At 41.3% G+C, this 26685-nt stretch overlaps 2 protein-coding genes across 3 annotated transcripts; one reads left to right on the top strand and one right to left on the bottom strand.

Moving 5' to 3' along the window:
- Positions 1 to 237: 237 nt before the first annotated feature.
- Positions 238 to 10630, top strand: LOC310643490 (OCIA domain-containing protein 1-like). Its single transcript, XM_083367948.1, has 7 exons — positions 238 to 378; positions 1169 to 1270; positions 1615 to 1702; positions 3201 to 3254; positions 4753 to 4788; positions 6135 to 6237; positions 10112 to 10630. The coding sequence occupies exons 2-7, from the start codon at positions 1217 to 1219 to the stop codon at positions 10128 to 10130; spliced, it is 354 nt and encodes a 117-aa protein (XP_083224074.1). The 5' UTR covers positions 238 to 378; positions 1169 to 1216; the 3' UTR covers positions 10131 to 10630.
- Positions 10631 to 11954: 1324 nt separating this feature from the next.
- On the bottom strand, positions 11955 to 26299 carry OCIAD1 (OCIA domain containing 1). Of its 2 annotated transcripts, none has more exons than XM_083367940.1 (8): positions 25798 to 26042; positions 23012 to 23096; positions 22086 to 22139; positions 20232 to 20279; positions 18773 to 18887; positions 16042 to 16202; positions 12786 to 12926; positions 11955 to 12119 (listed from the first exon to the last, which is right to left on the bottom strand). In XM_083367940.1, the coding sequence occupies exons 1-8, from the start codon at positions 25861 to 25863 to the stop codon at positions 12082 to 12084; spliced, it is 708 nt and encodes a 235-aa protein (XP_083224066.1). In that variant the 5' UTR covers positions 25864 to 26042; the 3' UTR covers positions 11955 to 12081. The 2 variants fall into 2 exon arrangements, 1 of the variants encoding a protein (XP_083224066.1); XR_014493089.1 differs by lacking the exon at positions 11955 to 12119 and adding an exon at positions 18505 to 18522 and having other exon boundaries at positions 12908 to 12926; positions 25798 to 26299.
- Between the last annotated feature and the right edge of the window lie 386 nt (positions 26300 to 26685).

The raw sequence follows: 26685 nt of genomic DNA, 5'->3' as shown, positions 1-26685 counted from the left end.
GGGACCTTGGAGGTCTTCTAGTCCAACCCCATGCTCAAGACCTGCTGCAAGACCTCTGGCTAGCTGCAGACTTTCACTCGCAACCCGCAACCCGACTCCCTCAGCCCGCTCTTCAATTCCTGCGCCAATCCCAACCGTCCCTTCTCAAAGAGAGGCTGCAAGCGACCCTCTCAGCCAATCCGAGTCGAAGCTGCTTCTCCGGCCCCGCCCCCGCGCGGCCTACGAGCAAGGCGGGGCCTGGCCTAGTGGCAAAGACGCCGCGGGGCCAGCCGAGCCCGAGCGGTGGGGGCGGAGGAGGCGGGGAGAGCCTGGAGAGCGCCGTGAAGGAAGGTGGGGCAGCCGGAAGAGACACGGCGAGCGGGTTGACCGGCCGCCCGGGTAAGCCTGGCTCTCTAGAGCGCCCTTCCTGCCGCCTCCTTTGAGGCTAGGACAGGGGTAGGCAACCTCGGCTCTTTTATGACTCATGGACTTCAACTCCCAGAATTCCTGAGCCAGCCATTCCTGCTGGCTCAGGAATTCTGGGAGTTGAAGTCCACAAGTCATTAAAGGAGCCATCGTTCCCCCCCCTCCTCTGCTGTAGAGCAGGGGGGGTCCTCGACCTTGGCAACTCTTTTAAGACTTGCGGACTTCAACTCCCAGAATTCCTCAGCCGGCTGAGGAATTCTGGGAGTAGGAAGTCCGCAAGTCTTAAAAGAGTTGCCAAGGTTGAGAACCCCTGCTTGCAGAGCATGCGTTAAAAGTTGCCAAAGTTGAGGAACGCGGCTGTTGCGTTAAAATCGGGTACAGAAACGATTGCAAGAGCTTTGGCTTGTGAACGTGGTGCAGCACACACACAAAAAAGGTGTGAGACATTGGTGGCGTGAACAACAACATGACTTGCTTAAAGATCGCCTATGGCTTTCTAAGCAGAACATTTGGTGGTAGCTGGGGGCCTGGATTCCTGTTCCCCCTCCCCCCTTTTCTCCTGATACCAGGATGGCTGCACCTGCCATCACACACACACACACCAACACCACACACACACACACACACACACACACACACACACACGCCCTTCATTGTCTCTGGATGGTCTTCAAAGTCAGCATTATACTAACCATATAGTAAATAGAACATTTGAGGTTTTCTTGAAATGCACTTGATTATTTTGTGAATTCTTTTCTTGTAGGACACTCACATTTCGGGTGTTCAGATTTGCTGGAATCACTGAAGAAACATGGATTCTACTCCAGTAAATACTGAATTCTCTTCAACAGAAAATACGACCCAGGTGGGTCCTTCTCTGCAGAGATTAATTTCTGCCCTGGGTCAAAGGTTGATCAACCTCTCTTGCTACATGGAGTCCTACAGTTGTAATTCAGTATTTTAGCAGCAATATAATCATAATCACAAACAAATTATTATTATGTTAACTCTAAACTTGAGGTATTTTTCTCCCAAACTTTAACTTTTTTTAATTGACTTGTTTTATATTAATAATATTCAACTGAAGAAATGATCGACTGAATTATATGGTGTATAATATGGCATAGGAAAAAAACCCCTCAATATTTTATTCTTTGTAGTTCAACATGCTGTTCTCATGCTATTATTTATTTAGATTTTTATTTCCAGAATTTACTTAGTCATCCAAGAAGGCTTACTCTGGAAGAGATTGAAAATATCAGTCAACGATGTAAAGAAGAAAGCTTCTGGTACAGAGGTATATTCCTTTGTTATAGATACAAAAAGAAATATAATTATATTTTTGTCTACATTTCTTTGTTCTGCTATTGTCAAGGCTACCTGATGATTACTAATATTTGGAACTGACATGTTCGCTCCAAAGCCCATATTTATGACTTGACAGGGGCTGTAAATGTACATGTCTTTTATTCATTTCTTCCATAGATCTCTGCTACAATCTGGTAAGACTCTATTGCAGGCAATAAAAAAATACCTAAAATAACCCTTGCACTTTTTAAAACAACCCAAATTACTCACTGAAAATAATTTTAAAACCCAAAATACGATGAATAGTAACTTTAGTTTATTATACTCAACCATGTTAATTACATACAGGTATGCATGCAGTTATTCTTCCTCTCCACATGCATATTCCTGTATAAACGTCTTGTCTCCCAGCATTGTCTCCTTCCCGTACCCAACCCTTAGTAATCTGAGTATCCTTCCATATTTCACAGGATTTAAATCCCAAACCAAGATTACATTCCAGTAATGATTTTTAGTGACTGCCTTTGGAGACATATTGTCTTTTATCATTACAAGGAATGATGTTAGATTTAAGGAATCTATTCTACCCCACTTCCCACCACCTCACCCCACTTTAAATCCTACAGCAGTCTAGCTTCTCTGTACATCGGATGAAATGAGTTGCAACCGACAAAAACTTATGCTTTTAATTACATTTGTTAGTCAGAAAAAGTGCTTCCAGGTCCCCCCTATTTTTTCACGTCTCCAGTGGAACCGCAAGATCAGAAATGTTTGCTTCCATTTTGAATTAACCATGGGTTATTCTTACTTGAAAAGGTTATTTATTTAAACAAACTCTCTTTTCATCGACTAAAGTTTGAAGTTGATTTGTCTGAGCAGGCTTTAGCTAAGACTAGTCTCAGTTCAAACATAAAAATTAAAAGAATCAAACTGGAAGGAAATGTTTCAAATCTGTCTGTGGTCATATTTGTAGAAGGTAAAGAAGAAGAAAAAAAAGATAACTCTGGGTCTCGCCTAACGCATTTCCAAAAAAGGAAGAAGCTGCAATTACTATCCCCAATGATATCGGTGATAAATTTGGATGGTTTACCGCTTTTTCATTTTTCTAAGCTTAGCAGTGTTTCTCAGCCTTGGGAAATCGAAGACATGTGGGCTTCAACCCCCAGAATTCCCCAGCTAGCATGAAGTCCACACATCTAAAAGTTGCTAAGCTTTAGAAACCCTGAATCAGAAGCAGGTGTAACACTGAATTAGAGGGAGATATTGCTTTCAGATACTTACCGGTTTCTCCCTTCGTGATGCAGACCACCAGATGAAAATTTCTAATACTAGTTTCCTAAATTGGTTTTATGAACTGGGCACCAATGATTAGCAGATTCAGAAAAGGCCAGGATATTACAGAGTTCCATCTGCTGCTTCACTGGGAGTGGGGGTTCGTGGGAATGAAGACCCAGGCTGAAATTGTTTGTTGCAATGTTTGTTTACAGCCCTTCCTCTATCCTTTGGAAGTATGCTTATTACTCAAGGACTAATTACTAAAGGTAAGTAGGTATTTTTTTTAAAATAAATAAATAAATAAATAAGTGGTGAATTTTGCAAAAAATGATCAGTTAACTATTTCCATGTAGTAAGTATTAGGAGAAAATCCCTAATCTGTATGACAATGGAAGTGTAAAAAGCTGGATGCATAAAAAATTTTATGTGCAGCATATGTGAAATCTCTGCATTTTTCTCCCACGATTGAGACAACAGATCTTTCAGAGGCACTTTTTAGTAGCAGTCGTGAAATAATGACTTCTGCAGTGAATCTATCACTTGAAGATTTTTAAACTGAGCTTGTCGATCAGAAGGTCGGCAGTTTGGCGGGTCGAATCCCGAGTGCCGCGTAACAGAGGTGAGCGCCTGTTACTCGTCCCAGCTTCTGCCAACCTAGCAGTTCGAAAGCACGTAAAAATGCAAGTAGAAAAATAGGGACCACTACGGTGGGAAGGTAACGGCGTTCCGTGCGCCTTTGGCGTCTAGTCATGCCGGCCACATGACCACGGAGACGTCCTCGGAGAAGCGCTGGCTCTTCGGCTTTGAAACAGAGATGAGCACCGGCCCCTAGAGTTGGAAATGACTAGCACGCATGTGCGGGGGAACCTTTACCCTTACCTTTAATAATTGCCTTCAGTAGTTAGAGGGAGCAGAAGAGGCTTTTCAGGAATAAAATATATGCGATCTTTAATTTTTTATTTCATTTTCATGTTTAATCTGAAAAAGAAAGCGTGTGGGGAAAATAGCACCATTCCTTCAAAGTTTGTCTACAGCAGGAGTGTCAAACTCACAAGGTTACGTGACATGTCACAACGTGTCGCGACTTTGCCAGCAATGGGGTGGGCATGGTTTTTTGCGTGACATATCCACACCGCGGGCCGGCCGGCAGTTTGACACCCCTGGTCTACAGCAATTATTGTAAGGTTGGTTTGAAATATTTCCTTTTATCTTTTTTAATTAAAACTGTTGCATTATGTTAGGCACTAACAATCTAGGGGCTTTTATTTTATTTTATTTCTTACAAGTGCACATTTCAGTCAGACTTCCAGCTTAATAAATGTGTTTTAAGTGGTAATATTTCTCATGTCTACATTTTTGATTGTGAGAGCTTGTTGCAGTTAGAAGAGGTAAAATGTACTTTTTTAATGCATTAACCAAGCAAGGTTGGTTTTAGTTTAGAGCAATTTTGATTTTTTGGGGGGGTTTGGGTTTAGAGCAATTTTGATTTTTAAAGTGGCCTACAGTTAGTTCTTATGATCCAATTGGATGAAATTATGGTTGTAAGTTATTGCTGTCATTCAGCAAGTCACCATGTGACAGCACCTGATTTTATGACCTTTCTTGACGGTCACTAAGCAAACCCATTCTTATCCAATTGATTTTTTTTTTGCCAGAAATCAACAAAACCTGATGATACAAACATAGTTGATCCACGAACCAGATCAAGATTTCTCTCCAATGACATGCAAAATCTTTTCTTAAAAATGATTTATTTTTTTCTAGGGATTATCAAGACTGCTTCTTTGAATACAGTAGTGGGTAAGTTTTGAAAGACTGCGAAGTTACCGCAGGAAAAAAAGGAACAGTGTTTGAATCTATAGTTAGTAAAACGAACATCTCTTTTATGCAGTGTTTCTCAACCTTGGAAAATTAGAAGATAACTATGGCTGGCTGAGGAATTCTGGGAGTTGAAATCTGAAAGTTGCTGAGGTTGAGAAACACCGCTCCTATATTTGCACTTGAACATAGACCACACTGAAGAACATACTAGTTCTTCAGAAAAGGCCTAGTTAGGAAATAGGAGAAAGATTCCAGTAATGTTGTAGGACAGGGATCTTCAAATTTGGCAACTTTAAGACTTGTGGACTTCAACTCCCAGAATTCCTCAGCCAGCCCTGGCTGGCTGAGGAATTCTGGGAGTTGAAGTCCACAAGTCTTAAAGTTGCCATGTTTGAAGACAGACCCCTGTTATAGGACATAGTCTCTTGAAAACTGACCATGCCCTGAGCAAGTTTTCCCTCTGTCCCTCTTACACCAAACAGAATCAAGACAAGATTATCTGGAGTTACTTTCTCACATTTTTTTCCTTTCCCACCACTGAACGGTCTTTTATTGGCCAAACAATCCCTGCATACTTTCTTCGAGGTTTACTAACGCATTCCTTTATTCCAAGAGAACTTAAAAGCATTTAAATTTCAGCAGATTGCATGCACGTAGTCCTCCACTTAACAACCACAATTGAGCCACCATTTTCTCTTGCTAAACAAGACAGTTGTGAAAAAGAGCTTCGTCCCATTTTATGACCTCTCTCACCACAGTTGTGGAGCGAAGCGTTGCAGTTGTTAAGTTAGTAACATGGTTGTTAAATGAATCTGGCTTCCCCGTTGACTTTGCCTGTCTCAAGGATTGCAAAAGGGGATCACATGATCCCTGGACCCTGCAACCGTCATAAATTATGAGTCAGTTGCCAAGAGTCTGAATTTTGATTCCACGGCCATGGGGATGCTGCAGTGGTCATAAGTGTTACAAAATGTGATAAGTCGAGAACTACCTGTAGTTGTACTGAGAATTTTAAAATAATTGTTATTTTTATAAATTAAGGATCTGTAGCCCGTGCTTCTTGCCTATTTCATTAAAAATATTTATAGTCCGTGCACTGTTGAGGCCTGTTGCTTCGTGCAGTGAGGTTTTAATTGTGAGAAGCATCCCAATTTAACATTAAAAGACAAATAGCCCAAGGCGTTTCTAACACCCACTCTCAAAATGGCAAGCAAGGGAAACACTATTAAAGCAGATTTCCCATATTATAGAACAGTGCAGAACAACAAAAAAAATCTGAGGAAAATTCATCAGAGGTTACTTATTCTGTTGCTTTTCCATTATAGTTGTTGGTGTTTTGGCATTTTTTGCTGGGAAAATGTTATACGTTGAAAAATGTATCCAGAAGTATGAAAGTCTTCTTGTGCCATTTGGACCAGAAAAGAACAGGTTTGTTTGGAATCCATACTTACAATGATAATTCGGTTTTTTAGAGCAGTGTTTCTCAATCTTAGCAGCTTTAAGATGTATGGTTCAATTTCCAGAATTCTTCAGCCAGCATGCTGGCTAGGGAATTCTGGGAGTTGAAATCCCACATTTTAAAGTTGCCAAGGCTCAGAAACACTGTCTTACAGTAATGAGATAGTTCAGGTATTTATGTGGGTTATGTGTGCCTGCCTTTTGCTCTTTCAGTAAAATTGGAGAACCATAGTTAATACCGTGTTTCCCTGAAAATAAGACCGGGTATTATTATGATTATTATTTTTCTTCCAAAAAAAGCACCAAGTCTTATTTTCAGGGTAGGCCTTACCTCACCTCCAGCTCCGACAGCCCCACCCAGCCGGTCTACTTCTTCTGGGGCCGAAGTTCTGTAGCTGCATTCAGGCCTGCATTTTGCAGTCAGGCCTTTCCAGAAGACCTAAGCAGCCGTGTATTGAGCTATGGATTCAATCCATAGCTTGGTGCTCGGCTGCTGAGGTCTTGTAGAACCGAGCTATGGATTGAATCCATAGCTCGGTTCTTGCCTGCACAGGTCTTCTGGAAAGCCCTTTGACTGCAAAATGCAGGCCTGGCTGCAGAAGAGGCCTCAGAAGAAGAAGTGGGCTGGCAAGGGGAGGCCTGGCTGCAAGGCAAGCGGAGCTGGTGGGGCAGTTCCACCCCTCCCACCCCCGCCCTAGCTGGATATTTAGGTGTGTGCCTTGCCCCAAACTAGGGCTTATTTTGGGGATAGGGCTCATTAGGCCCACTCCCAAAAATCAAGCTAGGATTTATTGTTGGTATAGGCCGCGGGTAGGCAACCTTGGCTCTTTTATAACTCATGGACTTCAACTCCCAGAATCCCTGAGCCAGCCATGCTGAGGGGAAAGGGAGAGGTTTCCAAGCTGAGCCATGCTGCCTCAGGAATTCTGGGAGTTGAAGTCCACAAGTCATAAAAGAGCCAAGGTGGCCTACCTCTGGCTTTATGACTCATGGACATCAACTCCCAGAATTCCTGAGCCAGCCATGCTGAGGGGAAAGGGACAGGTTTCCAAGCTGAGCCATGCTGGCTCAGGAATTCTGGGAGTTGAAGTCCACGAGTCATAAAAGAGGCAAGGTTGCCTACACCTGGTATAGACCTTACTTTTGTGGAAACACGGTATTACCATTCAAACTCCTGTGTTCAAGAGTCTTCATCATCTCCCTTGCCCTCTCTTCTTCCTTTTCCTGTTTTAATAACAAATCTTAAGGGATTTTGAATTCAACGATTCATATATTTTATAATGTGTGCCATTGTGTGCGAAAGTAGGAAACAGTGGACGAATCCAATCTTTGGGCCTAGCTCTTGTATTGTGAAAGTATGGTTTAGCATTACATCGGAATAATACCACAGTTTTCAAATAACTTTTCAAGTGTTCCTTTACGTAAGTAGAAATGGAACCAGTGAAAAAAAGAATCAGGATGAACCCCCTGTTGATGTGCAATGGGGGGATTCTGAATACAACTCGTGTCCTTTCGGGTCGTGTTCCTAGTTTGAATACTTTTTTACAGGATTGAGGAGAGGGCAATCAGAATCACCAGGCTGGGAAAAAATCTTGGAGGTCTCCTAATCCAACTCTCTGCCCATGGCAGGAGTCCTTATACCATTCTGGACAAATGGCTGTCCAGTCTTTTCTCAAAAAACTCCAGAGGTGGAACAGCTACAACTCTGGGAGGCCAGCTATTCCATTGATTAATTGTTCTCATTGTCAGGAAATTTCTCATCAGTTCCAGAATCTGCCACTGATGAGCTTCCACCTATTGGTTCTTGTCCTCCCCTCAGGTGCTTTGGAGAATAAATTGACACCCTCTTCCCTGGGACTGGCCCTCAAGTATTGGAAGATGGCTGTCGTGACACCCATAAGCTTTCTCTTCGTTAGGCTAAACCAGGGGTAGGCAACTTCGGCTCTTTTATGACTCATGGACTTCAACTCCCAGAATTCCTGAGCCAGCTTGGTTGGCTCAGGAATTCTGGGAGTTGAAGTCCATGAGTCATAAAAGAGCCAAGGTTGCCTACCCCTGGGCTAAACCTACCTAGTTCCCTTAACCATTTTTCATATAGTTTAGCCTCCAGACCTCTTATCATCTTGGGTGCTCTCCTCTGCACTCTTTCTAAGGTCTCGGCATCTTTTTTGTGTCGTGGTGACCAGAGTTGGATGCAGTATTCCAATTGTGGCCTTAATAGTGCAGTACAGAGTGATAACTATCACTTTGAGACTATCCCTATGTTGATGCAGCCCAGGACCGCATTGGCTTTTTTGGCAGCTGCAGCACACTGATGTCTCATGCCTAAGCAGTGATCCACCAGGACACCTAGATCCCTCAGTTAGTGCTGTTGAACCAGGTATCTCCTATTCTGTACCTGTGTGTTTAATTTTCCCTGCCTAACTGCTGGGCCTTACCCACTGAGCTGCATCTTGTTGTTCTAGGGCCTGTTGCTCAAGTCTGTCAAGGTCCTTCTGAATTTCGAGTCTTATCTTACATTTTGTTTTGTGTTTTTGAGAATAACTTATTAGACTTGTTTTGAGCCTGGCAGTCACTTACCTAGTGCCATAGTGGCGAACCTGTGGCACGTGTGCCACAGTTGGCATGCAGAGCCCTCTCTTGTTGGCACGCACGCCGTCCCCCCAGTTCTAGGCCTTCAGCTGGGTTTTATGAAACCTTTTTGCTTCAGGCCTTCGCCACTGTGTTCAGAAAAATATATACGGTGATGTCCATTTTGCTCTACGAGTTCATGGTGAGGTGATCCTAACCCTAAGTGGAATTTTCCTCCAATGTATTTTACCAGGAAACATAGGTAACTCTAAGTCCATGGTGGCAAACCTATGGGATGCGTGCCACAGGTGGCATGCAGAGCCCGCTCTGCGGGCACACGTGCCGTCACCCGAGTCCTAGGCCTTCAGCTGGCTTTTATAAAACCTTTTTGCTTTAGGCCTCTGCCGCCGTGTGCAAAAAAAAACACCAAAGGTTAAATCAATCAATCAATTTCAACTCGCGAGAAAAAAAAAGGTCTCGCAAAGTTGGAATTAATTGATTGAACATTAGTCCCACCCAGTCTGCTGTTACCACCACAGCCACACCCACCCAATAGGCCACGCCTACCCAATTGGCCACACCCACCCAATGGGCCATGCCCACCTGGCACTCGATGATACATAAGTGGGCTTTGGATCGCAGTTTGGGCACTCGGTCCCTCAAAGGTTCGCCATCGTTGACCTAGTGCAGGGGTAGGCAACCTCGGCTCTTTTATGACTCATGGACTTCAACTCCCAGAATTCCTGAGTCAGCTGTGCTGACTCAGGAATTCTGGGAATTGAAGTCCATGAGTCATAAAAGAGCCGAGGTTGCCTACCCCTGACCTAGTGTAACATGTTGTGTCATACAGAGGCCAGTGTACTGCAGTCAGAAAATTGATAAGCATAGACAGTGGCCTTTTTGGAGGGCTGGTGGAGAAAGCATGGAAAATTGACTAGTGGCTGTTATCCCGACAAAATCGCATCGTGCCAGAGTGGAGAAGAATAGATGAGCTTAATGTTACTTCTGGGTTGTGCTTTATTGTATGTTTTTAACTCCAATCATAGTACTGATCTGATAAACTGCTCAGCGTGAAGAGATTCAGTGGAATAGAAATTTATGTAATGAATGAATAACAGCCCCTTTACCTATCACCGCTCCATAAACCTGCTATTTAAGGCACACTTTTTGTAATTCCAGAAATAAAATTATGATTTTATAGTTTTATAACACTGTGACTTTTTTTTGAATAAACCCTAAATTCAGTCTTTTTATCTGCTCCTAATGCTTTTAGGAAATATCCTTCCTCCTAAAGATGAAGAAGGCAAAGTAAATCCTCAAATGAAAAAAAAAAGATACTTCTGTTTCTTTAAACAAGCACACATTACCAAAATTAATATTTTACTCACGTTAATGTATTCCCCACTCTGTGTGAATATACTGTACAGAATTATGAGTGTTGGAATAAAATGATTGTTTTTGTGTATTAGTACAAGGGTCCCCAACCCCCGGGTCGTGGACCAGTACCGGGCCGCGGCATGCCAGCAACCAGGCTGCATAAACAAGCAAAGCCCCATCTGTGGGATGCAGGCAACACACAAAACTACACACTCTCCGGTCCGTGGAAAAATCTTTCTCTATGGAACCGGTCCCTGGTGCCCAAAAGTTTGGAGACCTCTGTTTTAGGACATCAAACATAATTCTAAATACTAGAAGAAACTTGCAATTATGTAAGCCAAGATAATCTTGTTTTCTTTATGCATCACAATTACCTGTTTTGTGTCCGGATTAAAGTCTATTATTTACATGCTTAGCGATGAACACATATTTTATGCGTTATGTTTCCTAACTCCCATTTTCTTGCCAATTCCCCTCAATTCCATATGTCTAATTGTCTCTGTGATCTGGTATTCAATTTCTCTCAGCTTTAGGCAGCACGCAAAACCACGTACTCTCCGGTCCGCCAAAAAACCTCTCTCTGGTGCCCAAAAGGTTGGGGACTTTTATATTAGAAAATTTGCTTATTTTCTCTAAATACAGAGAATTCTCATTACTTGCAATATTCGTGTTCTGTAAAATTGCCTCAAATACTGAATTAGCAAATGCTGAAGCTTCAGCTGGGAATATCTGCATCAGGTGATTCAAACGATTTGCTGCTCTGCATGTCTGTAAATAAATGTGAGTTTGCGGTTACAAATTTTTGCGAGTAAGAAATTTACGTACAGGAAGGCCTCAATTTACAACAGGTCACTTAGCAACCATTTGAAGTTGCAAGAGACTAAAAAAAAATGTTACTTACAGCAACCCATCCTCAAAGTTAACGATTGGCGTACCAACCCAGCAATTGCATGATCATGTTTCAAGTGCTTGGCAACTACCTTGGGTTTACACCCAGTTGCAGGTCCCATAGTCACATGATCACATTTTTGCAATTTATTTATTTTGTTTTTTTGCCATTTTCTGGCAAGCTGGATTCTGTGATGACTCGCCCGGACTCTTCCCCAGATACCTCTCAGTTTACAGAGACGGCCTATTGCCTCCAACAATCTGGATTTTACCAACCTCAGAAGGATGGAAGGTGGAGTCAACCTTGAGCCAATCAGGATCGAACTCTTGACAGCAGGCAGAGTTAGCCTGCAACACTGCGTTCTAACTCCTGTTGTAGAGCTGTATTTCCCAACTGGGATAGCATGCTGGCTGGAGGAATCTGGGAGTTGAATTTCACACACCTTAAAAGTTGCCAAGAGTAAGAAACACTGGACTGGATCCAGTGGTGGGATTCAGCCGGTTTACACCACTTGAGTAGAACCGGTAGCTAATTTTTTGTTGCCCAGGCCCAGAATGGACTTCCGGAAGTGGCATCCACACAGAGAACCCGGTTGTTCACCTATTTGAATCCCACCACTGGACTGGAGGTATAGGCCACATTGGGGAGACAGGAGAAGGCAGACTGGAGATGTGAACCAGTAAAATTATTCCTGGCTTTCTGTATGTTTTGCTTTAACTGAAAACTGGAGCAACAAAAACTGCAGCTACTCCAGACCAGATCATCAGAACTTCTGTTCTGGGTCCAAAGCTGAAAGACAGTTTCCATTTTATATACAACTGCTTCGTGTAACAAAAAAAAAGAGTGCAAATGGGAAACATATCTTTATTGTAGAGGTGTTACATGTCCATTTTGCAGTAGAATACTCAACTGTTTGACGAGCAATGATTAAGCTGAAATAGTGGAACAAAGACAGGTCTTGAGGAAGATCAGCATTTTCAGTCTTCCCAAACATCTCCATACTTATTGGTCTTAGCTAAAAAAAGAAAAAAAAGGAGAGAGTCACGTACAGAAGATCTAATCCTGTAGCCCAATTTACCAACAAAAGCTAAGAATTTGGTGGGCTGCTTGAGTTAAGTACTGGTCAGATTTTATAACGGTTTATGAAAGGAGTTGCTTGGGAAAATCAGTGAATAGGGAGGTATATGGTATACTATGTATGGCAAAATAACAGCCAGAAAAGTCACAGTGTTCAACCTGTTTTTAAATGTTTATTCAATAAAATTTTTTTAAAAAAAGTAGTTGCTTGGGAAACGTGACTGAGGACACTGTTGTTTGCTAATTATGATTTGATTTAAATCAGAGTGCCTTGAAAGCTAGCGATTCAATCCTTTTTTATTTGAGATCGCTAGATGAAATAATGCAAGGTAATATACCCACTTTATTGGCTGCTTAAATTTACACACACACACACACACACACACACATACATACACACACACACAATGCTAAAATTCTACAACTAACTTGAAAGCAATGATTCCAACAAAAAGAAATGATCGGTATAAAAATAAATTCAAAAAATATTGTTTCCAGTTCATGGCTGTGTATTCTGAACGCAACTAAAATACACAGTATAAAATTCTGGCTCCTTTTGGCTGTAATGTGCCATTACCAATTATATTCCCTATTGAATATTTACCTTTCTCATTTATGGGTAACGGGCTTCTTCGAATTTCAGATTTCTGCACTGTTCCAGCCTCATATCCTTCTCTGTTTCTGTTTCTGAGTTCTTCGTATGTGACTCTTTTCCTTTTAGGAGCTTCTTCCACACTTTCAGGTTCTTAAAGTGAAGAAGACATACCACCAAGTAAATTAATAGGTCTTGCTGCACATGGATAGAAGGCATAGATTGCAAAAGGTATTTATTTTAGCAGCCTTTGACTTCAGCAAGGGCTTTGACTTTGGGAGAAATTTAAACAGACAGTCTTGAAATGATACCTGAGGTAAATTCAAATGTTCTGATATCTGAGGTAAATTCAAATGTTCCAACTCTTGTGTACGATTTAACATTTTTAGTACGTCATATGTACTGTATATTTCGATGGTGGTCAATTTTCAGAGTAGCATTCTTCAAAGAGGGTATATGAATGGGGAACGGATTTCATTTTTACGCTATTTGTTTATATGCTGGTTCTGACCTCTCATGCAGGGGTTCTCAACCAATGGGCTGCGGGCTCTTGGCCAGCGGACCATGGAAATGACTGGCAGGTGTGTGCACACATGGGCACGCATCCCCCCCCACTCACGCTAGCAACCGCAGCCCCATTTGCGCAAGTGCACGGGAGCAAACGGGGACACTAGCGCGGGATGGGTGTTCGTGGCCTGTTTGCGCATGCATCACTAGCCCGGGTAGGTTGGCTGGCCCATTTGCGGATGCGCGAACGGGCTGCTAGCTGCCGTGGTGTGTGCGGCTGTTCACGCCTGCGCATGTTGCCAGCTCATGCCGCATGCCGAATGGGGCTGCTAGTGTTGCGCCAGTGTGTGCCTCTGTGCGTGCACGCACGCCAATTTTAAAGCTGCTCTCCTTCCCTCCGGTCCACAAGCTTGGAAAGGTCGGAGACCTCTGCTCTAATGCCCTTCCCGGCTTGGCATTGCTATACATGCAGGAGCCTAGGCTCAAATCAGTTTCCGCCAACTGAACAGATCCACCAGGGAGAAACAGCTGCAACTGTTGCACTTTCGGGGTGGTTCAGGGAGTGAGGCAAGGAGGGGCCACTTTTCTCTTGCTGTGCTCAAACTGTGCTGCCGCCATTTTGTGGAGGTGGAGCTGTTTCAGAGAGCCTTGCCATGATTTGACTGGATGTGGCCAACATTCTCCATTCTTTTCTCCTTGTATTCTTGCACTACTTTATTTTTTTCTTACCATTCACTTCATACTTTTTTTCCTAAGTAACCACGGAGAGCCATTTTGAATGCATTGGAAATAGTCCTTGACTGACAACCACCATGGAACCCCAAATTTCCTTCGCTAAGCAAGACAGCTGTCAGCTTTGCCCCATTTTATGACCTTTCTTGAATCACCGCAGCTGTTAAGTTAGTAACACAGCTGTTAAGGGAATCAGCCCTGGGACACTGCGACCGTCATAAGTACTTGTCGGTTGCCAAGTTTTGATCACACGACCATGGGGATGCTGTGACAGTTGTGTGAAAAATGGTCATAAGTCCCTTTTTTTTCAGTGCCACTGTAACTTTGAACGGTCACTAAACAAATGGTCAAGAACTACCTCTACTGGTTGCAGAATAGACATCAACTTAATAAACTGAATAAATATTGAAATTTAGTCAACAAAGTTGAATAAATATTTCCCCCTACGCATTTGAGTCAGATGTATACAGTGTTACCACACTGTGTACTTCTGAGTCCACAAGCATTTTCATTCCTCCCCCTTGCAAGACTTTCTCATGCAATTCATCTGATAAACATCGACCCTAGAAGCCAAGTCAAGCTGATACCGTGTTTCCCCGAAAGTAAGGCCTACACCAACGACAATCCCTAGCTTGGTTTTTGAGGGTGGGCCTAATATAAGCCCTATCCCAAAAATAAGCCCTAGTTTTGGAGCAAACCACACACCTAAAAATCAAGCTAGGGGTGGTGGTGGAGCTGCCTCACCTGCCCTGCACCCACTTACCTTGCAGCCAAGCCTCTCCTTGCTGGCCCACTTTTTATTCTGAGGCCTCTTGTGCAGCCAGGCCTGCATTTCTCAGTAACAGGGCTTTCTGGAAGGCCAGTGCAGCCAAGAACCGAGCTGTGGATTCAATCCATAGCTTGGTTCTGCAAGAGATCTGCAGCTGAGGATTGAATCCATAGCTCGGTACTTGGCTGCTTAGGCCTTCCGGAAAGGCCAGACTGCAAAATGCAGGCCCAAATGCAGCTGCAGAACTTCAGCCCCAGAAGAACTGGACCGGCTGGCTGGGCTGGCTGGGTGGGGCTGTCGGTGCCGGAGGCAAGGTAAGGCCTACCCCGAAAATATGACCAGGTGGCTCTTTTGGAGGGAAAAAAAAAGAGACCTGGTCTTATTTTCGGGGAAACACAGTAGTAGAATTGACAGAATTTTGCACAATAGCATCCATTGTTGACTGTCCCTTGCGATTGTGCAAATTCTTCCACCCACGGCAGTCTCCGTATTTGGTCAGGAGAATTGGGGGATCTACTGAAACTAAAGTTTCTCAGCCTTGGCAAATTTAAGATGTGTGGACATCAACTCCCAGAATTTCCCAGTCAGCACTCTGCGCGTGCACGCGCACACACGCCAACTCTCCCAAGTTGTGGGGGGGATTTTTTTTTATTTTAATCCCATTTATATCCCGCCCTTCTCCGAAGACTCAGGGCGGCTTACAATTTAAAGCACAAATCAATGTGCTTAGCAATAGCCTTCATTCTATGTATATGCCTGCTTATTAGGGCTTTCGCCCCCCCCCCCCAAGTGGCATTATTACAAAGTCAGCTTATTGCCCCCAACAATCTGGGTCCTCATTTTACCTACCTCAGAAGGATGGAAGGCTGAGTCAACCTTGAGCCTGGTGGGATGCCAACCTGCACTAATTGCAGGCAGCTGGTGTTACTTAAGGAGGCATTAGCCCTCTGCTCCACCAAGGCTCTAAATCCAAAGCCCACTGATGAAATCTCATGGGCAGAACTGGCAAGGAGAGACAGGGTAAACTATTGGCCAATTTTAGACATACAGGAATTGTATTTATCGATGCCATACAGATAGTCCTCGACTTAAGTCCCTTTTTCCAGTGCCGTCGTAACTTTGAACGGTCACCAAATGAGCTGTTGTAAGTTAAGGACTACCTGCACGACGCTTTCGTGCTGCTACTTACCACGCACTGATTACTTCGTATTTCAACAACCTAAAGAAGGGTTACGTTTTCAAATAACTACAGGAGCCTACCTCGGGGGGCGCCGTCTGTAATTCCACTTGGGGTAGATTCGTTCATGGAAGTGCTAAATGGGATTGTATCGTAGACTTTCTTTCTTGGTGCCGTGTCTGTCACTGGAGCCCTTTCAGATACGTAGGACCCTCTTGGAAATTCTGAGCGCTGGTTTTTAGATCTGTGGAGGAAGAGAGATTGGCAGTGCTTCGCTGTTTTTTGTTTTTTTTAAAAAACAGCATTTATTAAAATATATAAATCCGTTGCAGCCTCGTCCTCAAAACAGCACAAATGGAAATTTGTAACAGCGAAGACAACTATTTAAATCATTGTTTCTCAAACTGGGCAACCGTAAGATTTATCGATTTCAGTTCCCAGAATTTCCCGGCCAGCCGTGGGTTAAAGACCACACATCTTAAAAGTTGCCAAGCTTGAGAAACAGTTTTCAAGGAATCAGGGGAACAAAGGAAGGAAGGAAGGAGAAAGGAAAGGAGATACACGACTCAAGAAGAACTTGACGGACATGGAAATGGGGAGGAAAATTAATGGGGCCAATTTCAGTATTGAAGTGGGTGAAGTTTTTATTTAACTCGGTAGTTCAGAAGCACAGAGATTGTTCTTATCCCCTGCCATCGTTTTGATACTATTATTAAAAGAAAACTCTGTGTGAGAGAGCAGCGTTTTCAAACTCAAAAAGCTCGTGTCGTTTTATAACATGTTCATAATTCTTGTACTATTACCCCATTTTTAGTTAATATTTATAAGAGACGAAAAAACGTACGTATATAAAAAATGTATAGAAGCAAAGAGGAATCAGTCAAAGACAAATGTACACAGTAAATCCTCCTCCAACTGGGACTCAACTCGCACCAGGTCATAGGATTATTTATTGTGGGGGAAATTATTATTATTATTAATAATAATTTTATTTGTATACCGCCCTTCTCCCGAAGGACTCAGGAATATTAGGTATGTTTGCCTCCTTCGGTTATTTGGGGGGAAAAAACAAGACCGGATGAAAAATCATAAATAAAATAAACATTAATTGTTCCTGTGGAAAGGGTATTGGAAGCAAGAAGCTCTCGTTGTTACTTTGTTTTTTGGGGAAAGTTATATGGGCTTCAGGATCTTGAAAGCTGAAGAAAAAGAAGAAAGCAATATAAACTAAGATGCAGAATCAAGGCCAAAAATTACATTAGATTTGGCTAGACTATTATTTTATGGGGCTGCCCTTGAGGACCACTCGGAGGCTCCAACTGGTACAGAATGCAGCCGCGAGAGTTGTGTTGGGAGTCTCCCGATACTCCCATGTCACACCTCTGCTCCGTGAGCTGCATTGGTTGCCAGTTGTCTTCCGGGTGAGATTCAAGGTACTAGTAATGGTGTTTAAGGCCCTACATGGCATGGGTCCGGAGTACCTTAGGGAACACCTGCTGCCGGCGTCAACTTCCCTTCGCCCTGTGTGTTCCCACAGAGGGCCTCCTCAGGGTGCTACCGATCAGAGAATGTCGATTGGTGGCCCCCAGGGGGAGATCCTTCTCTGTGGGCGCCCCGGAGCTATGGAATCAGCTACCGGTTGAGCTCCGCACGGCGCCCGATCTTCGCTCCTTCCGTCGCGATCTAAAGACATTCTTATTTGAACAAGCCGGCCTGACCTGATGGGGGATGGGCGGGGTTTTTTTATTGTTATTTTAATATTTGTATTTACTGTTTTTAGTGGGCATATATTTAATCCTTTTTAACTTTTGTATCTCTGTATTTTTATGCTTGCCCTGTTCACCGCCCTGAGTCCTTCGGGAGAAGGGCGGTATATAAATAAAATTATTATTATTATTATTATTATTATTATTATTATTATTATTATTATTATTATTATTATTATTATTATTGTAACACGAGGTGCAAAAACACACCATCATGGAATTATTTAAAATCACACGGCCTAACTAAAGTCTTACACAATGCGATTGCAGATTGTTTATTGCAAGTCCTATTATGTTGATTATCCTTTTCCCTTAATTGTACAGTATAGCAGGAAAAGGAAATAGTTAAGAAAGTTCCCGATATGTGTTAAAAGAAACAGAGATTTTAAATTTTCATAGTTAAGGTTCAAGAAAAATGGATTATTAAAAAGGCGTATTTGTGTGTGTGTGTGTGTGTGTGTGTGTGTGTGTGTATGCATGCATGTATTTATTTATTTACTTATTTACAAAAGCATTTATTTCTTCCCCTCTACATACGCTTCTCTTCTACCAATATCATAAAATACAAGTTCTGATTAAATTCAAACAATCTGAAGTCCCCACCAGCTTCAATAAAAGTACTTGCATAAACATCTCTCCATGAAGACAAAGTTCAAGTACTTAAGTTTGGCAATGTTATACTTAAATATGTTCCAACTGTCTTCTCTATCAAGCAAACTGCCTTTTGGAAGACTTGAATAAATGTCCAATGTTTCCATTTGTATATATTTTTAAACTCACCACCTTCTTTTTCTGATTCTAAAGAAAAGGCAAATGTAAACAAACACAGTCAGGATTATCACCAAGTTGATTTTGTCCCAGTCTAAAAGAAAATGACAATATTTTTAAAAGTCTTGGAATTCAAGCTGATACCACTCGTGTGTAGACTAACCTAATTTTCTGAGGATATGTCGTGTATTATTGTAATGGGAAAAGTAAACAGCAGTATACAATGACCCTGGTATTTTAAAGCAGGTTTTCAATCGGGTAACTCAATAAAAATTCTTACTGAAATTCATTCTTCAACATTTCTCCCAACGGTGAATCCTTTAGGTTCATAAACTTCTCCTTGCACACGTTTATATAAGATATCTTCCCAGCAAACCATCCACAGATTCCTGCAACTTATTCACAAAGGAAGGCAAATACTCTTTAAGATGTTTGACCAAATGACACTTTGAACAAAAGAATACAGTTAAAATGGAATCCATGAAAGTCACACGCCCAAAAACAATCCCTTGCTTAAAACATGCTTTTAACTGTCTAAGCATTTGAGCCCATTTCTTGATGACAGAACTTATAAAACTGCTAAATAGAGGTCAGCAACAAAACATTCAGATCTATTTTAATACACCCGAGTAAACTACCAATGGCTTTTAAGCGCATTTCTATTTTCTATCTCTTTTTCAACAAGGAGATGATAAACTCCTGATGAGATCACTATTACAAGTCTAGAGCCAAAATCCTTACTATAGTTTTACGTTTATAGGCAAGTATACATGGATAGGGGTATATTATTGCTCTCCTGCTTTTCATATTTGTATTTCTATTTTTTTCAGAACTTGAAGAAAATGCAAAATCTATATCTATCTATCGATACATTATATCTATCTACTGTATCTATCTAGGCATCTCTATCTATCTATGCATGCATGCATGCATGCATGCATCTATATCTATCTATCTGTCTGTCTGTCTGTCCGTCTGTCCGTCCGTCCATCCATCCATCCCTTACTTTACTTGGCATATATGACCACTGAGTATATAGATGTCTTATTCAGGGGTGCAAATGATGACATGCCTGACCATTTTAGCTACACAAATGCTGAAAATTGTGTCAACAGCTGGAATGCAAGCCATAACAGTGGCATTTGTACATGCATCGTTTTATATCATTGCTATAGAACAGGATTTTACGTTGACCCCCAAGATTGATGGGACTAGTGTATCAAGGTATTGATTAGTAATAGTACTATTAGCTAATTTACTAATTAATTTAGTTAATTAGTAATAGTACTATTAGTTAATTTAGTATTTATTATTTTCATGTGCTAAATGGTTACGGGTTAGATGAACAATCTGAAACTTAATGAAGGGATCAACGAGCAAAACAATTTGGAAACTTTGTTATTGCATAGACCCAGGATCTTCAAACTTGGGCCCTTTTATGACTTGTGGACTTTCAACTCCCAGAATTCCTCAGCCAGCCTGTCTGGCTGAGGAATTCTGGGAGTTGAAGTCCACAAGTCATAAAAGGGCCAGGTTTGAAGACCGCTGGTATAGACAGTGTTTAAACGGGCCCACTTGCATCTAAATTTTGAACCTTCACACTACTGAGCTATTACATTTCTTACAGCATTTGTTAAAAGGTGCTTAATATTTTCTTTCCTTAACTAAATAATGAGAACCCTCACCCTCAACGTTGGGCCATCAGGTACAACTCAATTCCAATATGAATGAAAACTCACATGCCATTTTTGGTATAGCGCCGAACTTTGGATGACCTGTAAGGACTCCTGGTAATCAACGTTAAGAAGGAAAAAAGGGAAGTTACTATACAAAACTATTAAGTAAAAAAATAGCCAGGCAATTATTTCACTTTTAGCATGTTTATATCACTTAGGTTCATTCCCCCCCTGGCCCCCAATTAGATATATAATAAAAGCGTCATCATTAAAGATTTGCAAAATATGTTAACTTAGGAATGGATTCTTTTCCCCCCCAAAATTTCTAAACACCATATATCAGTTAGGACAGTGGTGCTCAACCTTGTCTTCACCACCGACCCTCTTTAAATACCTTTTGTGGCTACGGACCCCCAAGGATTGAAATCATTTCTTTCAATCCTTTGTGGACCCCATGATGAAATCAGCCCAGGGGTCAGCAGACCAGAGGTAGAGAACCACGGAGTTAAGATATATAGATTGCAAGGTAATAATAATAATAATAATAATAATAATAATAATAATAATAATAATAATAATAATAATATAAAAACAGCTGAGAAAAATAACTGAAATATTGCAATCTGGAAACTGAAGTTGAGCGATTGTGGACGAAGAAATTAATGGTTGTATCAATAATAATAGAGTCCTTGGAGCAATACCCAAAGGACTGCCTAGACCAGGGGTCCCCAACTTGCACAACTTTAAGATCTCTGGACTTCATATCCTAAAGTTGCCACGGTTGGGACCCCTGGCCTAGACACATAGAAATTTTGAACTTATTAGACCTGAATATTCTGACTTTGCGAAAAACCACCTTACTCAGAACTACCTATATACTCACAAGTTACGTTAACAGCTCTTAGGTTCTTGGTTAGGACTTGAATTGTTAAGATTTTAACAGTCCCAGACTGTGAATCGAATTGAAGATTAAATATAATAATAATAATAATAATAATAATAATAATAATAATAATAATAATAATAATAACAACAATAATAATAACAACAAAAAAAATATAACAACAGCAGCAGCAACAATTGTTGTAGCATTGTTTTATATAATTTTCTTTCCTTAAAAAAGTGGGGAATGAAATACTATGCTTTTTTAAAAATGACCATATAAATGCTATGAATATATTATTGAACCAGTACCTCAGAATAATAATAATAATAATAATAATAATAATAATAATAATAATAATAATAATAAAAATATAACAACAGCAGCAACAATTGTTGTAGCATTGTTTTATATAATTTTCTTTCCTTAAAAAAGTGGGGAATGAAATACTATGCTTTTTTTAAAAATGACCATATAAATGCTATGAATATATTATTGAACCAGTACCTCAGAATAATAATAATAATAATAATAATAATAATAATAATAATAATAATAATAATAATAATAAAAATATAACAACAGCAGCAACAATTGTTGTAGCATTGTTTTATATAATTTTCTTTCCTTAAAAAAGTGGGGAATGAAATACTATGCTTTTTAAAAAATGACCATATAAATGCTATGAATATATTATTGAACCAGTACCTCAGAATAATAATAATAATAATAATAATAATAATAATAATAATAATAATAATAATAATAATAATAATAATAAATTCATTAAAGATGAACCTGAATGTTCAGTTGACTGAGGTTCATGTTTAATGAATAATAATAATAATTCTGAGGTACTGATTCAATAACATATTCATAGCATTTATATGGTCATTTTTTTAAAAAAGTATAGTATTTCATTCCCCACCTTTTTAAGAAAATTATATAAAACAGGAGCAGCATATGAAGCCAAATAATACAAAGCAAACATGAAAAATGGCAGACTTTCAAATTTAAAGGTATTTGGAACACACCTCTCTGAGTTAAAATATGAGTGACCGCCATGGCAAAACCTGAGAAGGGCAAACCTAAGAAAAGAGGGGGGGAGAAATAAACATTCACGGGGAGGTGAAATTTCAGTACATCCTGAGTAACAAACACTAAACCTGTAAATATGTTTATGACGGTACAAAACAGGATCCATTCAAATCGGAGAACTTTCAGGTCAGTAGTGGCTTTAAAGCAAGGGAACCCAAGTACAAATATTTCTCTGACCAAGTTCATCAGCCGACCTCCCTCTCAATCCAATTGCTTCAGAGTTACTGTAAGAATCTTACAGTTGTTAAACCTAAGCTCCACGGAAACGTCTACCTTCTTCTTAGCTTCTGGAAAGTGAAATAAAAGATGAAATAAAAATACAACGCGTAAACGGGGTTCATATACTTGCTAAGCCATAATGTGGCTTAATTCAGGTCACCATCTTGTGGAAATCCAGTCGTAATCTAGCGATGAGTCTCTGTGGCATGTGGGCACAAAGTGCGAAACAGGAGACACCTAACTCAGGAATCTCTTTTATTTCAGCAATGGAGAGTGGAACTGAATCCTGCTTCACGTGAAAAATTGTACAATCCTTTCCTCCACTACTGCATAAATCCCAAGACACATTACAATATGGGACACAGAAATATTTTCACACAGCGTTGAAACCTATATATTTTATAACTGGTATTAGATTTTTTTTCTCCATCTTAGAGTAAATGCCTCATTCTTGAAAGAAGATTTTGTAAGGCCAATGGATCACGGATGTGCGAATTATATGGAATTATACCCCACCAACAATCGCCAGGAACATATCTGAACTGTCTATATCTGTGTAAGCTACATTACTTATATCAATTATTATTTGGCAAAAGAGACATCGCTTAACCACAAAAGCACAAACAAGGAACAATTTACTTACATCTGTATAAGAAGCTCTCTTTAATGCATTCTCGGCTTACTCTGTATTCTTCTGGTGTGAGTTCATAGGAATGATCTAGCTTGTGCTTTGATTAAAAAGAAAACAAAAATAAAACACTAAGCATTTCTATTTCTTACCATTTGATTTGTATGCTTTGAGATACATGCTGTGATAAATGTGTGAGTATGTGTCAGGAGGAAATAACCAGAAGCATTTGTTGAGTTCAAAGCACAGAAGAGTTTATTATTGCTATCCCTGTACAAGAATCTAGTCAACTAATGATCAAAGCTAAATTAGTACTCGATAAGAATCAATGGAATTCATGGGGGGAGGGGAGGGCTGGACTTGGATCTCTTGTGGCAACGCAATGACTCCATACTGATAACTCATTTAACTCCACCTTCTAGATTAGTCTACTTTTTCTGTACTATAAAGAAGATAAGAGAATATCCAAGAATAGCATTTTGATACAATCTACATACCAGGGACATTATAATTATTTTCAGACATTACAATCGTCCATCGTAAAGAAATTCGTAAAGTACTTAGAAAGGCATCTCACTTTGTAATATTTTCAATTATTCTTTGATCAAAACATCTATGCAGCTGAGCAGTTGACACTTAATTGCTTGCAGTAGTTATACCCATTTATGTATATTTATTTATCCGATGACTTATATCCCGTCCTTATTATTCTTACAAAACAAAGAAAAAAATTTTTCAATGTGTAATTCAAAGTACATTTTAAACCATTGGTCCATACATTCTCCCATTTAGCTAGCGTTATGTTATACCCAAACTTTTTTTTTGTCATTTTACCATACAATCTTTGACAATTTTTTCTTCCAGATTCATCTTAAGCAACATTTTATATAGTTTAGCAATCAGGTGGTTATCTCAGGAACCTAGTTCACTCACAACCTGAGGTGAGGGTGACTGGCGCAAGGTCAACTAGTTGGCTTTCGTGGCTAAATCAGGATTTGAACTCACTGCCTCTTGTTTCTAGCCACTAAACCAAACTGGCACTCGGTAAAAAAGAAATATTTTAAAAAATTTTATTCCCATTGATTTTATTGCTCCGTTAAAATCTGTAAAATAGCATTCCTGCTCAAATAAAGTTATCGTCACATAAAAGGTTGCTTGATCTGATGGCTATTTATTTCATGCCACTCTGCTTTATAGGGGCTTATCCTGTGCTGCCCTACCTCACTCTTCAAAATGTAAATACTAAATACAATTGCTGTGGTTATAAACATTATAAAATGGTACAATTCTGTATTGCTCATCCTTAGACGTTTGATATTAACGTGTTATTCCATTCCTTAAATCCTTATTCCTGGCTTGATTGCCACTCCAGATGTTTGATAGATCGACCGATTCCCTGTCCTGGGGAAGACTGGATATTTGAACCCTTTTAAAAGTACGGCCTGCATAAAGTTATCCATCAATACAGGAACGCTGTAAGTTTAGCCGCTATTTACTGCAACCAACTTTGGTCGCCATACTACAAAAAAGATGTTGAGACTTTGGAAAAAGTTCAGAGAAGAACAACTAAGCTGATCCAAGGCCTGGAGACTAAAACATACGAAGAACGGCTGGAGGACTTGGGTTTGGCCAGTCTAAAGAAAAGAAGAAATAGGGGAGACGTGATAGCAGTATTCCAGTATTTGAGGGGCTGCCACAAAGAAGAGGAGGTCAAAGTATTCTCCAAAGCACCAGAGGGCAAGACAAGAAACAACGGGTGGAAACTAATCAAAGAGAGAAGTAACCTTGGAATTAAGGAGAAACTTCCTAACAGGGAGGACAATTAACCAGCCTTCAGAAATATTTGGCGCTCCATCACTGGCGGGTTTTAAGAAGAGACTAGACCAGGGGTTCCCAACCATGGGTGCGAGACGATATTCCAGGGGGTGCGAAAACTTGGGGGTTTTCAAAATTATAGTGTACATACACAAGCATAATTCATTGCGGTTATTTCGAACTTTTCTAAGGGGTGTGAGAATATATCAGGAGCGTTCTAGGGATGCGGGGTATAGGAAAGGTTGGGAGCCGCTGGACTAGACAGTCACCTGTCTTGAGATGGTATATAGCAGGGGATCTTCAAATGTGGCCCTTTTCTGACTTGTGGACTTCAACTCCCAGAATTCCTCAGCCAGGCACGGGTCTTCCCAGTTTCTAGCTCTAATGCCTTAAGCAATACAACAAATTGGCTCTACTGTATTTAATCGCAATAGAACAGGGTTCTTCAAACGTGGCCCTTTTATGACTTGTGGACTTCCACTCCCAGAATTCCTCAGCCAGGCAGTGCCTGGCTGAGGAATTCTGGGAGTCGAAGTCCACAAGTCATAAAAGGGCCACGTTTGAAGACCCCCCCCTGCTATAGGGTCTCCTGCTTGAGCAGGGGGTGGACTAGAAGACCTCCAAGGTCCCTTCCAACATATTATTATTATTATTACTATTACTATTATTAATTATTATTATTATTATTTATCTCTAAACCTAGGAAGGCTGGCATTGCGCTAATGCTTCATCCAGCTCCACATGTCCTTCCTTCCTTCTGGGTCCGACCGAGAGCAATCATTATAACCCGGGGCGGAGGGGGGACCCCAACAGAGCAAGAACCTCAACGTCTGAAGCCTCAGCAGCGACGACCTTCCAATTGCTCGTCCGAGCCGGCGGGAGAAGACACGGTTCGATCCTTCGCTACACACCCACACCCAGACAGACAGACAGACACACACACCCCTCCACCTTCTTCCCCGGCATTGAGAAAAGGGACAAGCTACCTTGCCAACCACCCCGTCCATGGGACCGTAGGTTCCGGGACCTCGCGGCTGACCAGACGGCTCCATAGCTCGGTCTATGGGGTAGAAAACACCGGGACGGGAGGGGTAAAAAAATAAATCGCCCCCTTTCCCTCCCCCAAGTCCCCCTCGGAGGACTCTCAAACCAAAGGAAGGGCAAAAAAAACCCCAACAACAGCCCAGAAACCGGAACTTCGGATCAGAAACCGGAAGGGCACCAGGAAGGACGCGTGCCGTGCTTGCCATAGACGAGTGGTAGGCAACCTCGGCTCTTTTATGACTCGCGAACTTCAACTCCCAGAATTCCTGAGCCAGCGCGGCTCAGCTTGGAAACCTCTCCCTTCCCCCCCCTCAGCGTGGCTGGCTCAGGAATTCTGGGAGTTGAAGTCCGCGAGTCATAAAGCGGCCTAGGCCAGGGGTAGGCAACCCTTGGCTCTTTCATGACTCGCGGACTTCAACTCCCAGAATTCCTGAGCCAGCGCGGCTCAGCTTGGAAACCTCTCCCTTTCCCCCCTCAGCGTGGCCGGCTCAGGAATTCTGGGAGTTGAAGTCCGCGAGTCATAAAAGAGCCAAGGTCGTTTACCCCCTGCCATAGACAAAAGCGGGCTAGAAGGACCCAGGAAGCATCGAGGTGGGGGCGAGAAAGGCGCTGCCAAGTCTCCTCGTGAGAGGTGAAAGCTTAGAGAGGTGGCGTAGGTTGTTATTACTATGATTTGTAAACAAGTGTGTGGAGGTTAAGTATCTGGCCTTAAAGCTAAAATTGGCATGGGGTCGTGGAACCTCAAGGGGCATCCTGTAACTCAGGGGTATTCAAACTCGGCCCTTTTATGACTCATGGACTTCAACTCCCAGAATTTCTCAGCTAGGCAT

This window comes from Vipera ursinii (genome assembly GCF_947247035.1).
Source record: "Vipera ursinii genome assembly, chromosome: 7".
Classification (NCBI taxonomy): Eukaryota; Metazoa; Chordata; class Lepidosauria; order Squamata; family Viperidae; genus Vipera; species Vipera ursinii.
Note: the sequence above shows the minus strand (reverse complement) of the source record. Positions and strands in the feature narration are given on the sequence as shown.

Coding starts and splice junctions, on each gene's coding strand:
- LOC310643490 (XM_083367948.1), top strand. CDS start 1,217: ATGGATTCTACTCCAGTAAATACTGAATTCTCTTCAACAGAAAATACG. Junction 1,271..1,614: donor CAACAGAAAATACGACCCAG/GTGGGTCCTTCT, acceptor TTTTATTTCCAG/AATTTACTTAGTCATCCAAG. Junction 1,703..3,200: donor AGAAAGCTTCTGGTACAGAG/GTATATTCCTTT, acceptor GTTTGTTTACAG/CCCTTCCTCTATCCTTTGGA.
- OCIAD1 (XM_083367940.1), bottom strand. CDS start 25,863: ATGGAGCCGTCTGGTCAGCCGCGAGGTCCCGGAACCTACGGTCCCATG. Junction 23,097..25,797: donor TGGACGGGGTGGTTGGCAAG/GTAGCTTGTCCC, acceptor TTTTAATCAAAG/CACAAGCTAGATCATTCCTA. Junction 12,120..12,785: donor GTTACCCATAAATGAGAAAG/GTAAATATTCAA, acceptor TTCTTTTTTTAG/CTAAGACCAATAAGTATGGA.